The sequence below is a fragment of the Malaclemys terrapin genome, chromosome 1 (assembly GCF_027887155.1).
Source record: "Malaclemys terrapin pileata isolate rMalTer1 chromosome 1, rMalTer1.hap1, whole genome shotgun sequence".
Taxonomy (NCBI): Eukaryota; Metazoa; Chordata; order Testudines; family Emydidae; genus Malaclemys; species Malaclemys terrapin.
The window spans coordinates 179545587-179559679 of NC_071505.1; the positions used below are offsets into that span (position 1 = coordinate 179545587).

At 40.9% G+C, this 14093-nt stretch overlaps 1 protein-coding gene across 4 annotated transcripts in view; it reads left to right on the forward strand.

Moving 5' to 3' along the window:
- Nucleotides 1-8856: 8856 nt before the first annotated feature.
- The window catches only part of CHODL (chondrolectin), a 48948-nt gene continuing 43711 nt past the window's right edge, over nt 8857-14093 (forward strand). For all 4 annotated transcript variants that reach the window (XM_054016450.1, XM_054016453.1, XM_054016451.1 and 1 more), the window contains exon 1: nt 8857-9408. In XM_054016450.1, coding sequence (XP_053872425.1) covers nt 9318-9408 — 91 coding nt within the window. In that variant the 5' untranslated portion in view covers nt 8857-9317. The remainder of the gene's footprint in view (nt 9409-14093) is intronic.

Consider the following 14093-nt stretch of genomic DNA (forward strand, 5'->3'; position numbering starts at 1 on the left):
GATGACTGTGCAATAGCAAGTCAAGTATGACTTCATTGTGACTTGGAGTATGTGCCTGCACAAGGGCATCAGAGCGAGTGAATACCCTTCCTTACACCCCTGCATGAGCTGCCTGGACCTTGTGTATGTACATATAGGGGTCAGTGTAACATAGCAGTCACCTGCTACTGCTCCCTGGAGAAGGTAGGCAGGGAGTGGGTGGGAAGGGAAATGGGAGGAGCCTTGGCTTCACCCTGAACCATGCCAGCCAGCACAGCCTCGTCAGCATTGGGAGGGTAGTGTTTTGCTGCTGGCCTGTATCACACTACAGCTGGGAGCTGCACTACAGCTGGGAGCAAGCCTCCTAGCCTGGGTAGACAGACTCTAGCAAATCTCAAGGTAGTGGCCTAAAAATAGCTGAGTGGATGTTATGGCTCCAGCAGACACTCAGGCTAACCACCTGAGCTCAGAAGCAGGGAGTAGGGTGCAGGGCCGGCTCCAGGCACCAGCTTGCCAAGCAGGTGCTTGGGCTGGCCACTCCGGAGAGGGGCGGCAGCTCCAACTATTCGGCGGCAATTCGGTGGACGGTCCCTCACTCCCGCTCGGAGCGAAGGACCTCCCGTCGAATTGCCGCTTTTTTTTTTTTTCCACTGCTTGGGGCAGCAAAAAGCCTGGAGCCAGCCCTGGTAGGGTGGGCTCAGGAGCCCAAACTGCTGTCCGAGCCACAACTTCCACACTGCTACTTTTAATGCACTAGCTCAAGCCCCATTAGCGTGAGTCTGTCTACTCAGGCTGGGAGGCTCACTCTGAGGCTCAATGCCTCCTCGGTATTGCATCTTACACACAACCTCTTGCTCAGGGCTATGTCTAAAGACACTCTCTAGTCCATAATTAGTAACTGGGCTCTAAACAACGAATGCATTTTCAAACACGTTGTCATTACATAATACAGATACATAATTTTGTGGCCACTACGATTTTGCTCAAAATCTAATTACTAACTGTAGTTTAAAGAAAAAAAGCATGTTAGTAGATGAGAGAACTAATTCAAGACAAGTTTTAGGATTCCAATAAAATGGAAAGTAAAACCAAACTTAAAAGTACATAACTGTGGAATTTACTGTTTTAACTGAAGGTCTGTAGGTTATAACTAGGCCTAAGATTTAGTCAGGGGTATTTCTAGTAAAAGTCATGGATGGTTCATGGACAATAAACAAAAATTCACAGACCCTGACCTGTCCATGACTTTTACTAGAAATACCCCTGACTAATCTTACCTGCAGCCTTAGTTTTAACAGGCTTCCTGTGGTTTTCAATGGACACTCTCTGACTGACACTTCTGTCTGACTTTTTTTTATTAACCTATCATTGCTACATGTAGCACCTAAGAGGATTATAACTGAAAGCAATTGAATTACTTTATGCCCTTAGCAGCACTTTGTGCTCATTGTTTTCCATGTACAGCCAGTTAGACACCTATCATGCAAACAGTTATGCATGTGTTTAGCTTTATGCATATGAGTACTCCCCTTGACTCAGTGAAGCCATGTACGTGGACAAATATAAACCCATACTCAAATTATTGTAGGATCAGGGCCTTAATTATTAGTTAGTTATGATATTTGGGTGATTTTTTTCCAATAGTAACAAGGAGAAAAACAATATTTAAAAATATAATAATGCCACAGAAACTGGCAGAAAGATCCAGGGACAAGTGAAGTAGTTGAAACTGTTTTTTTAAAACTGGCTAGAAATCAAATTGATAGTGTCCATTTAAAAGAATTTAATAGATTCTTCAGATGAGAGTTGGGTGAATTTGGTAAACATATGGAAAAAACAAAACAAAGGCAATTATGGACAGTGCATGATTTTGGGGCAGATTAAAGAAGAGCTCCGAAGTGAGTAGGGAAAACTAATATGAACATGGAAAATTACCTTTGATGATAAATAAACTAAATATATGGCAATCACTGTTGTTTCTAATGAACCTGTATGAAAAATGACATGTAAGCCACCACCTTTTTGCTACATCCAATGGACATGACAAAATGGTGCCATGACTAAAGAAAAGTCATCCCTTTTATATGAGGACTTCCTGTACAGTCACAATTTAATTTTCTTCCTTTTTAGGCTTGTTTAGTGATAGATACTGCCTCTGCCACTCTTCCTGAGTGACATCAAGTAGTACCTTACTACTGAGGTTGGCAGAATCTTGTCTTTAATATGTACCAAATAAAAAGCAAGAAAGAGATAAATATTATATTTAACCATGTTATACAGTAAAATACTGTAATATGTAGTAAAATGCTAATTAATTCAAACACAGATTTTTTTCTGAAAGTTACAGAAACAAAAGAGTGAGGTTCTTGTAGAGAAACAGTGAAAGCCTTCATGCCACCTTGTCAGTGCTGGTACCTAAAGTTAGTCACCTCCGTATATATTTAGGCACTTAAATAAGCTTTTATTTTGGGGTCAGCTTTAGGCATCCAAGTATGAAAGGTGTGAATGCCAGAAAGGGCCATTAGATTATTTAGTATGACCAGCTGTACAACACAGGCCAAGAATGTCACCCAATTTTTCTTGTATTGAGACCAATAACATGGGTTTTTCCTGTATTGAGACCAATAAAGTGGGTTTGACTACCAGAAAGGCATCCAGTCTTCATTTGCAAGTTAAGAACCTAAATACCTGTGAAGATCAAGGCCATGTGAGTTGTCCAAGTAGGGACAATTAGCCTGCTATTTTTCAGCTAACCTGAAGTCTCTGCCCAAGTCTCAAAATGAGAAAATTAAACATGGTAATGTGGCAAAGTAAATGATGTAATATAAAGAGTACTCCAGTATTTAATATCTTTTAAAGAAGTGTCTCCTAGAGGAATTAGCTCTAACAATTTTGGGAAGCACTAAGTCTGCATTTGAGATAGGTTAGATACCTTAAGCATTAATGAACTAGAATTGTAGATATCCTGGGTATTCACTTCTTGAAACACATGTGGTTAGTTTGCCACTCTGAATATAAATAATGCCATTCATTGAACTTCTGGGCTGCTCAATGATTTGGCAACAGTGCTGTGTGCTACAGTATGCATCAGTCAGAAGGTGATCAGGTTGTTGACAAAACTGAGACACCAGCACAGAGTGAACACATTCTGAAAGCAATAAGCTTAGTCTCTCAGGAAAGAAGCAAACTGCTCATCGTCCTTTCAGTAGCCCTAGCTGAACACATACAAAGCTATACAGTTACAAGATCTAGAAGGATCCTAATGTAAATCAATTTTCTGTCACTGAAGGTGGAATCACTGATCCTTATAAAACGGAATATGCCAAAATTATGGAGTGGAATTATGGGTTGGAAAGATGCAGTAATAATGGGCCAAATCTTCTGCTGATGTGAATTGACATAAATTGAATAGGTGTCATTTGATACAGTACCAAATCCCATCTGCTCCCTTCTTCTATGGGAGGGTAGCAGTTAGGTGTAAACAAGACAAAATGGGCCTGGAAAGTTTGTGCCAAGGGGAAATATAGAAATGTGATAGCATCTGATACTAGAGGACAGCCACCAAGAGTCTTCCTCAGGAAATATATGGGAGAGGAAAAGGGATATGTGGCCAGCAAGAAGGGGGCGGGGCGGGGGGGGGAGTCAAGGAGCAGTCACTCTATGTGGCAAATTCTCCTTACAAACCAGCAGAAAGCATGTCAAATCATCAATTAATGCTGCATAAATTAATAATTCCTTTTTGTAAAAATCAAATCCGTCCCAGATGATTTGATTCTTATAAGCGGATGATTTTTACAAGCGGAATTGCAAAGAATAGATGAAACTGACCATTATGTTTTAAATAACTGACTGTTTATTCAACTGAGTAATGTCTCATTTACCTTAACTAAATTCTTTAGACTTTAAACATAGATATTCAACATGGAACAAAACCACACCAACATTCTAACTGAGCAACATACTATTACTATATTATTATTACCCAATCAGTTAGCAGGTGTGTTTATTCAAGGCAATTATGAATACTGTACAGCATGTTACAACTTCACTCAAAGTGTAGATTAGCGGAGCTATATACCTCTAGAGGTAAAGATCCAAAGATACAAATTTTAAAAATTGTTCAAATAAACTGCAACAAATATAACATACGAAAGTGCATTACACTGAGTTTTATAGCATAAATATAAATGCAAAACAACAAATAGATGTTTAACAGTATTGACTCACATTATTATTTATTTTGTAGTGTCACCTTCTGTCCCTGGAGTGGCAGGTCTGGCACTGTGAATGCATAATGCAATGGCACAGTCGCTATTTGATTACAAACTTGTCGGCTGTTCCCTGGATCATTGCATGATCCACAACATTGTTAACCAGATTTTCAAGGCAATGGAGGAGGTTAAAATCATTGAAGCCCCTATACAAGAGGCCATTTGCCAATTTTTTCATCACGTCCTTCATTTGGGTCAAGGATGGGACAATTACCTTGTCATTTAGAGTCTGCCCCTGCATTATTTTTGGGTTTCACTTCAATTTGGTCTCAGATCTAAGTCACAATGTCCTCATCCCAGACAGGTTGTATAACAAAAGCACTGTCATCAATGTCTATCCACTCTTCACATTCGTGTGCACTGAGTTCTCTTGATGGCTCAACAACAATTGCGTCCCTTATGGTGCTATGACTAGACTTCCTTTTTTCCAGCAATTCTGATTTGTTGAAGCATTGACATCACTCCAGGCATTTGCAAGCATTAGAATGGCATCTAAAAGACTGATCTTCATGGCAATTTACATAACAGTAGCCTGGCTGTCCTTATCATCAGTGTGATGCACCACCATGTGAGCCATTTGCTTGTAATAATTCCCTAATCACATGGCTGAAAGATGGAAGTTGTGTTCTTTGGGAATAATTCAAGTGGGATATTTCTCAGTGCTTCATTTTTCGTCATGTGGTCATGTGGTCTTTCCAGTTGTCCCAACTTTCAATTCCAGTCCTTCAGCTACTGACCGAATAGATGCCCCGTCATCCAGGCAGATGAATTGGCAGCGTAGTGGATTGGACGATGTCTCACATTTTTAAAAGACCAGGGGTTTTGACTTTTCCCAGTGATTAAAAGGGTTTTTTTTCTTACCAGTCATGGAACTGATGAACAGAGCAGTAATTCTTTCTTTAGACTTCTTTCCTTCGTTTATTGTCTAATTTAAAGGAGAGAGTCCCACCAGGCGGGACTCATAAGTAATTTTCACTATCATCTGTATTCAAATATCTTCTTCAGCGAAATCATGTCTCATTTCAATCCACTTGTTTTCTAACCATTCTTCACATGACCTAATGTCCGTGTCTTTGGGCTTCAGGCTTCTCCATGTATTTTCTTAAAAACAATCCCCTCTCAGTTTTTTAAAGGGCTCAAACCAGCCAGTGCTGGCCTTAAAGTCAGTAACGCCCAGGGCCACCACTAGTTCTGCTTTCTGCATCACCAACCGTTCACTTGGGGGGCGGGGAGGGATTTCTCTCTCTGGCATTTCTGATCCACTTTATAAGCATCACCTCGACGATAGGTGCCTTGCCTGATCACATTCTTTTTCTATCTCCTTCATTTTGTATGATGCTCTCCTTGTCTTTGAGAATCTTAGACAATAAAGGTGGTGCAATGCCCAGTTTCCAAGCTATAGTCTTGGGAAGACTATCATAGGACTCCAGGAGGTGGCATTTTTCATCTGAAGAAAGCATTTCTTTTTCCTGCCATGTTGACTCACATATAAACAGCACAACTTATTTTTTCTACACAGGGATTATACTTTTTGCGTGCTATATGCCTATAACATGAGATGTAATCAAATTCAGATTCAAAACAGCTTTATTGGCTTGTTACATCATTGCACTTGATCAAGTATCATATTACATGTAGTCAGTTTGCCCTGAAATGATTCTTATAAGTGGATTGCTTGATTCTTACAAGCAGGGTATTTAGCACGGTTAGTACGGGAATGATTTTGTCCCAGTGATTTTGATCACTATATGCGGTTGATTGTTCTATAAACTTATGACATAATCTACTTTAAACTTCCCTATGTGAACCCTATTGGAAGGGTTGTAATGGGAACCAGTGGAAGCATGATAAAGAAGCTAACCATGCTGTCAAGTCCTGGGAGTGTGTCTGGAGCTGTGCAGAGGCATGGCAGATACAATTTCAATTCATTGAGACTTTATTGGCATAACAAACTATGCAAGTGTTGTCAAAGCATAAGAAAAAGAAGTCAGAATCTTCAAGTATTGGTGGCATGTACAGCTCATCTTGGATGGAGCTTCACACAATTTTAGGGGTTTCATCCCCTGCATCAGTTTATCATTACCATCCTTTCTCAATCCAGTGGCAGGTTGCTAAGTAGCACAATGCCGCTTTTGACATCTCTCTCTCTCTCCCTTTTCTGAACCATTGCTCTTTGGCTTTTCCTCATTGCTCTTTGATGGGACATGCACTATGATTTCTGATAATTTATAGAAATATCTTTCCCGCAATCCTTCAAGTTTACACACATGTGATAAACCTGTGGGGGTTTGGCTGCCATCATTACCTAGATATTGTTATTATAGCCATGCGTGGGTGGCCATGCTCCATCTCTTCCACAATGCCAATAGTGTCATAAGAACATAAGAACAGCCGTACCGGGTCAGACCAAAGGTCCACCTAGCCCATTATCCTGTCTACCGACAGTGGCCAATGCCAGGTGCCCCAGAGGGAGTGGACCTAACAGGCAATGATCAAGTGATCTCTCTCCTGCCATCCATCTCCATCCTCTGACATACAGAAGCTAGGGACACCATTCCTTACCTATCCTGGCTAATAGCCATTAATGGACTTAACCACCATGAATTTATCCAGTTCTCTTTTAAATGCTGTTATAGTCCTAGCCTTCACAACCTCCTCAGGTAAGGAGTTCCACAAGTTGACTGTGCGCTGCGTGAAGAAGAACTTCCTTGTATTTGTTTTAAAACTGCTGCCTATTAATTTCATTTGGTGACCCCTAGTTCTTGTATTATGAGAATAAGTAAATAACTTTTCCTTATCCACTTTCTCCACATCACTCATGATCTTATATACCTCTATCATATCCCCCCTTAGTCTCCTCTTTTCCAAGCTGAAGAGTCCTAGCCTCTTTAATCTCTCCTCATATGGGACCCGTTCCAAACCCCTAATCATTTTAGTTGACCTTTTCTGAACCTTTTCTAGTGCCAGTATATCTTTTTTGAGATGAGGAAACCACATCTGTACGCAGTATTTGAGATGTGGGCGTACCATCCATTTATATAAGGGCAATAATAATGAGGAATGGGTGGAATTTCAGAAGCCATGGAGGTTTTGTTTATTTTTGCACAGGAAGAGGCCATATGACCCCATGTGACTATTTTGAGACTGAAACACTGTGGCACTATAAACTTGGAAAATACTAGAGACCTCACTGGAAACTTGAAAACCATAGTGGAAAAGTCTGTATCAGCCAAGTAAAAACACAAATCCTATTATTAAGTAATAAAAAAAAGTTGGGAACAAAATGCTGTGTATTTTAACTAGATTTCAATTACTGTTTAGAAACCTAACACTGGGTTTTTCAGTATGAAAGCTGGTCTCACATATTTCTAAAGCAGCTAGGAAATCCCTTAAGTTTTTGAAAATCCATTTTAAACTGAGATATATGCCTACAAAACCAGTTATAATAACTGTTGAGAGGAAAAGATTTACAAATGCCATATACATGGTTAGTAGCTGGAATCTGAGGGACAAGTCCCCAGATAATTTGTATAGAAGATGTCCACTAAACGCGATGGTCTATATTAATCGTGCCCCGTAATCAAATAAACCACTCACAAGAACTGTACATGCATAAGCTAAACAGTTGAGACCATAATCCCAAACGAAAAGGCATTGGAGGTGTTCTTTTAAAGTGTATAAATATAATTATACATAATGTATCAAAATAGTAATCTGGATGTGGCCACAGTAGCCTAACAGAGAACTGAGAGATTCTCTTGTAAAAAATAAGTAGAAAATATATGTTTATTCATATTCTTATGGAGAAAAACCTTTAATGGCAAAAAATCCTTAACCATTTAATAGAGATGATCACTATAGGGCTCTAGGGCCTGGTCCCGAATATAATGAACTCAATGACAAAAGTTCTCATTGATATTAATGGTACCGGCTCAAATCCCTGTAGTGTAGGGGATCTACGGACATTATTCCAAATCTATGGAATTTAATGGAGAGTGACATGCCTGCTGCAGAATTCTATAGTTTGGCTAAACACTCTCCAGCTAGGATTTCATTCTCTAGTTGTCTCTATAGGACATTTCCATGGTGGTATAGCACAGTATGACTTTAAGATCTAGAGATGGGCCAAATGAAAAGCCCTGATTTGAATCCCCCCCTCCCTGAAATATGGATGGGGATGGGTGAGTATCTCTCTTGGGTGGCGGCTTACAGGGAAAATCCCACATTGTTCTCTACGGTCTGTTTCCATAACCATTCAACGAGGAAACCTGTTTGGCGGAGATCCAGTTCCAGAATGTAAGAAAATCCTGCCCGGTATTGAATTCCCCGAGTCGGTTCCCTCTTGCCCTATCCATCTTGCCAGGTACCCGAGTGAGTGAAGCAATACACAGCAGCTAGGAGTAAAATGACACCCCCTCCCCCCAGCCCGCCACTTCCCTGCACATTCAGCAGTTTGAAAACGACAGGGAGCCAGCCTCCTGCCAGACTTTTATGGCCAAGCTGACACGGGTGTATGCAAATCGACCCCGAAGCGCTGGGTTCCCGCCTGCCGCACCGGAAGGTGGAGGGGCTGCTGCCGAGTCCACCCTTCTGGAGCGCCCTGGGTCCCGCTCTGTGCCATAAGAGCTGCAGTGTTGCGCGTGGGGCGGTTCACACCGGAGGGGGCTGGCGGCAGCAGCAGAAATCAATAGTCTGGGGCTGGTTTTTCCCAGGCACAACATCTCGGGCTGGCTATATAACGAGGAGCATCCACACCCCTCTCAGCATCAGCGGGAGCCGCAGCCCCCGAGAGAGAGGCACAGGCAGGGCAAGGCACCGGGGGAGAGAGCCCAGCGAGGGGGGAGTGGGCAGCAAGGGCCAGCGCGTTCCTCTGGCCAAGGGAAATGTGCGGAGCTGCAGCGGCTTGGGATTCGCAGGGCGCGCTGCTGCTCTGAGAGCTCGCGGTGCTGGTGCAAGGGGGGGGGACCGCTGGCTGCTGGAGCATCTCCCAGGGGGGAGCGGTGGGTGCAGGTGCAGCAGCCCGTGCTTGGTGCCGCCTTTGTTTTCTGTTGGGACTCTCCCGTCGCTATGAGCGCCTCTCCCTCCAGAGTGATCCCCCTGCTGCTGGGTGCCGCGATGCTGTGGGGGCCGAGCTGCCTCTCCCTGCGAGTCCTCAGCGGTGAGTGAGCCAGAGAGGGAGGGAGGGCGTGGGGAGCTTCCCTCCGAGGCTGCCCGGCAGACACTGGGAAGGGAACTATCTGCACACCTGCAGCCGGTTAGGGCCAAATCCTCCAGCCAGCCCCGATGACCCAGAGCTTACTCAGACAACACTCCCACTGGCTGCAGCGGGAGCTGTGTCTGGCGGGGGCTGCTGCTGGCAACCCGGTTTGATTAAGGAAAGGGGAGAAAGCAGGATTTATTTAACGCGGTTAGGGCCAAATCATGCGTTCCTCACTTCGGCCGAACTTCCACTGAAGTTTTGGCGGAAGCAGGACTGGAGGAGCTAGCCTGAGAGTTCAGTTTAGAAGAGATCCATCTAGTGCTTCTAACCCACTTCCTCATCGGTCATCGCCTTTCTAACTGCCCCCATCATCACAGGTGCCAAAGTTGGAAGACGCCGTCTGTTTAGGGACAAATCCTGAAGTTCTTCCTCCGTCCCTTATACAGGCAAAACTCCCCCTTAGAGTCAGAGCTAAGGCTACGGCGGGAAGACTGCAGGATTTGGCCCTTAAAATTTGTATTGACATTGCTCACAATAGCCCCAGAGCGTCTCGCTTGGGTTAAAGAAATCAGAATATGCTGTTAAATTAGTTAATGGGATAGGGACCAATTAAAAATAAATGTTGTGACAATTCACACTTAGGGTAACTAATATGAAGTAATTTTATAATTTATTTATAATGTGTTGCGTCTCCTTTGCATTCAATCATTTTGATCAATGAAAACAAGCTACTCAGGTTCACCTTTGTTTATAGTTGTCTTCTAGTCAATTGCACATAAAAGTTCTCATGCGGTGGCAATTGCTGCGGTCTGGATTGTAAGTAGCAGTCGGTTTTTTTTTAAATCAACTTTCCACTGATTTTTTTAAAAAAGAAATAATTGAAACATCCTCCGTAAAATTAAGACAATATGATAATGATAGTGAAGTTTGGTTTTTAAGGTACTGAGATCATCAGTGAGTTAACTTCCTTTACTTGCTGCAAACATAGGGACCTTTTTTTCTAAAAAAAGAAATTGATCATACATCATACAGGAGAGGCTGGTTCTAGAAAAATAATTAAATCTGGAACTTTATTTTAAAATAATGTTGAAGGTTTTGCTTTTATATATAGACATAGCTATAGATGGAGGGAGTGAAAATGTGAATTTAGTGATTGATTTTTGTTTCCCCCAAAACTTGAGAAAGTCAGTCTGGAAGTGCTCATTAAAGTTGGATGCATTGTAGCCAAGATGTTGTGCAATTTTCCCCTGCAGGAGTCTGAAATTCACCTCATGTCCACTTACTGTGCATCTTTTGAGAAGAGATTGTTTGTTGTAATTGTCATTTTTGTAATCTGCATAATGACCAGCTAAATCTAAACAGAAACTGCCAAACTCATTACACTCAAAAGCAAATTTGATTTCAGATCTTCAGAGATGAAAAGCTAGATCAGCAAATCACTATGATACATTATGATCTGCAACCTCCCCAACATAACGTTTTCTAAGGCATTTTTTCTGCAACCAGAAGACAAGATATTTTTAAACATCTTGCTATGCTGGAAGATGTCACTATTTTTGTACCTTAAATTAATTATTTTTAAAAGGATAATAAAAGGTACATGCTGCGGCACTTCTTTGTGTAGGATATCTTTACATGCACATCTGTCTTTAGTTATATAGGATTGTTCCTTCTTTTTATGGTAAAGTTAGAAAAGACTAAAAAGAAAACAGCATAAGCTTTTCTGTACTGTTTATGTATCTTCATTTGCATTATCTTTTGTGCTACCCCAAAAAGAAGAAGACAAAAGCATAACTGAAATGTGAGTTCAACCACAGTTCAAGAGGTTTACGATCCAGTTCTGCATTCCTGGCACACTCAGCATCTGATCCAAAGTCCACTGAATTCAATGGAAAGATTAACATTGTCTTCAATGGATTTTGGATCTGAAAGCCGAAGGCAATGGGAATCTTGGTTGCACAGGAATACAGAACTGAGTCCACAGATTGATCTTGATGCATGATGATTTATACTCTTGACTACACTTAAGAACATAAGAACGGCCATACTGGGTGAGACCAAAGGTCCATCTAGCCCAGTATTCTATCTTCCAACAGTGGCCAATGCCAGGTGCCCCAGAGGGAATGAACAGAACAGGTAATCATCAAGTGATCCATCTCCTATCGCCCATTCCCAGCTTCTGGCAAACAGAGGCTAGGGACACCATCCCTGCCCATCCTGGCTAATAGACATTGATGGGCCTATTCTCCATGAATTTATCTAGTTCTTTTTTGAGCCCTGTTATAGTCTTGGCCTTCACAACATCCTCTGGCAAAGAGTTTCACAGGTTGACTGTGGGTTGCGTGAAGAAATACTTCCTTTTGTTTGTTTTAAACAAACAAATAATGTTGAAGGTTTTGCTTTTATATATAGACATAGATATAGATGGAGAGAGTGAAGATGTGAATTTAGTGATTGAGTTTTGTTTTCCCATAAACTTGAGAAAGTCAGGTTGGAAGTGCTCATTAAAGTTGGATGTATTGTAGCCAAGCTGTTGTGCATGTTTCCCCTGCACAAGTCTGAAATTCACCTCATGCCCACCTACTGTGCATCTTTTGAGAAGAGATTTGAGAAGAGAACTTCTTAAGTTTTTAGTTATAGGAATTATGTATCTAAATCTTCACACATGCAGATGAGAATATGCCTCTATACACAGATAGCAGAATGGTGGAAATGGTTTTCATATAAGATGTTACAAATGGAGTAATAGTATAATGATGGCATGTTTATAGAAAACATGGTTTCATTTTTAGTTTTTATTTATTTTGCGCACATTTATTTCGAAGCTGAAAAGTTCAGAATCACTTTTATCTTATCCTGGTGCTAAGTACAGATGCTGTGTACTGATACTTGCTGTGAGTCAATATGTACCTATTTGAAGTAAGATTATGAAAGTAACCATAGCATGCTTTCATTTTTTCACACCATTAAAGTTATTTTTTTTTTCAGGAAACAAGGCCCAAGATGCCATACTTTGGAAGTTCTTCTTATTTGAAAAGTCACACCTAGCTAAAGTGCATTCTAAGATGCACATTTGCATTGAAACCAGAAAGTTGAACTAGTAGCGTCTGAGTATAGATATGAATAAATGACTGTGTGTTCTATCATAAGTGCCATATGGAAACTGAATAATTATAACTGCATTTAGTTTTCATGAGTGTTTCTTTTGTGTTATTTTTTCTAAGGATGTACCGTATGTCCCATACAAGATTTGAGCACATAATCTTCAAACAGAACTATATCTTTTAGTGAAATTTGTGGCTATAATTCATAAAGGACCTCTGTGTCAATGTTTTCAAAATCAGGCTACAGTACTTATATTTTTTCAAACTGTGGTTCAAACCATTGTTAGATTCCTATTGAAAGGCACACTTACATCACACTATTTTTCAAACATAAAATCAATCTTGTATGTGATTATGCTATATGGGGTTATTTGTGTAACAAATATGTAAGTGTTGAAGCCAGTTGGAGAAAGAAAAAAAACATTAAGGGTTGTATTGGGGTATCAGTAGTCAAAGCTAGCTTAATTGTGCAGAGGAGCGCTATACCAAGCAGCAGTGGCCAGAACACAGTGGCTCTGGGGTGCTGAAGGGAAACTCCTCCTTTCTGAACAGGGGCCAAACTCCTGCCCTGCCACATACACTAGAACTGTTTAGTCCTATAGGCAGTGTTAATACTCCTGGGCACTCAGGATACAGAAGCACCAGCAGAGGTGTGTAGGGTACACTGTGCCATCCTCCCCACTCCCATCTTGCATATCTGCCCATGAGCAGCAACAATTTGGTTTTAGACATGTATGTGTGTAGTTACGCATTAGTCTAAAATATCACAGAAGCAGAACTTCAGATGGCGATGATAAGAGGAACTGGAAAGTTATCAACTTCTGTTTTAGTATATCACATTCATTAGGAATTGTGAATTTCCCCTCCCTCCCATTCCCTCCCAACATCAGTTACATTTTTTTAAGAACTAGAATAGAGAACATTTTTCATTATGGGCTTGATGCAATGCCTACTGAAGTCCATGGAAAGACTCCCATTGAGTTCAATAGGTTTTGGATCAGACCTAGTAATAAGAGTTACATAGCCACAAAGTGGCTATGATAAATGGCAAAGACTGTGAGATATAATGACCCCTGCTGTATTAGCATAAGTGGTAGGGGTCACAAAAAAGAATGTTCTGCTTTTTAAAATGGCTTTCAGATTTTTGGCTAATTTAGTTCTGTAATGGTTTTCCATTTTTTATCCTTTTCCCTCTAAGTTCATGTCTCTTATCCACTTGTTAACATATTGTTTTGTGAATAAGATCTAACTAGCTAGAGAAAAGCAATTGGCTTATTACTGTTTTCAGCAGATTTTTCACATTATGATGGCACATTAGCCATAATTATTTTTGATGTGCAAGTCGTTAAAGAAAAAAAAAAGTAAGTGCTCTTTACTTTTAATATAGATGTATTGAGATTTTTGTGCGCTATTCTTACATCCTCATATGTTAGGATGTCTGCAGTTGGCAGAAAAAGAGGTTTTAAAGGAAAGTAACAAAGTAGGGGTAGGAAAAACTGCTGAGTGTTACATAGTCTGCATTGCTGTCCCATGACATCA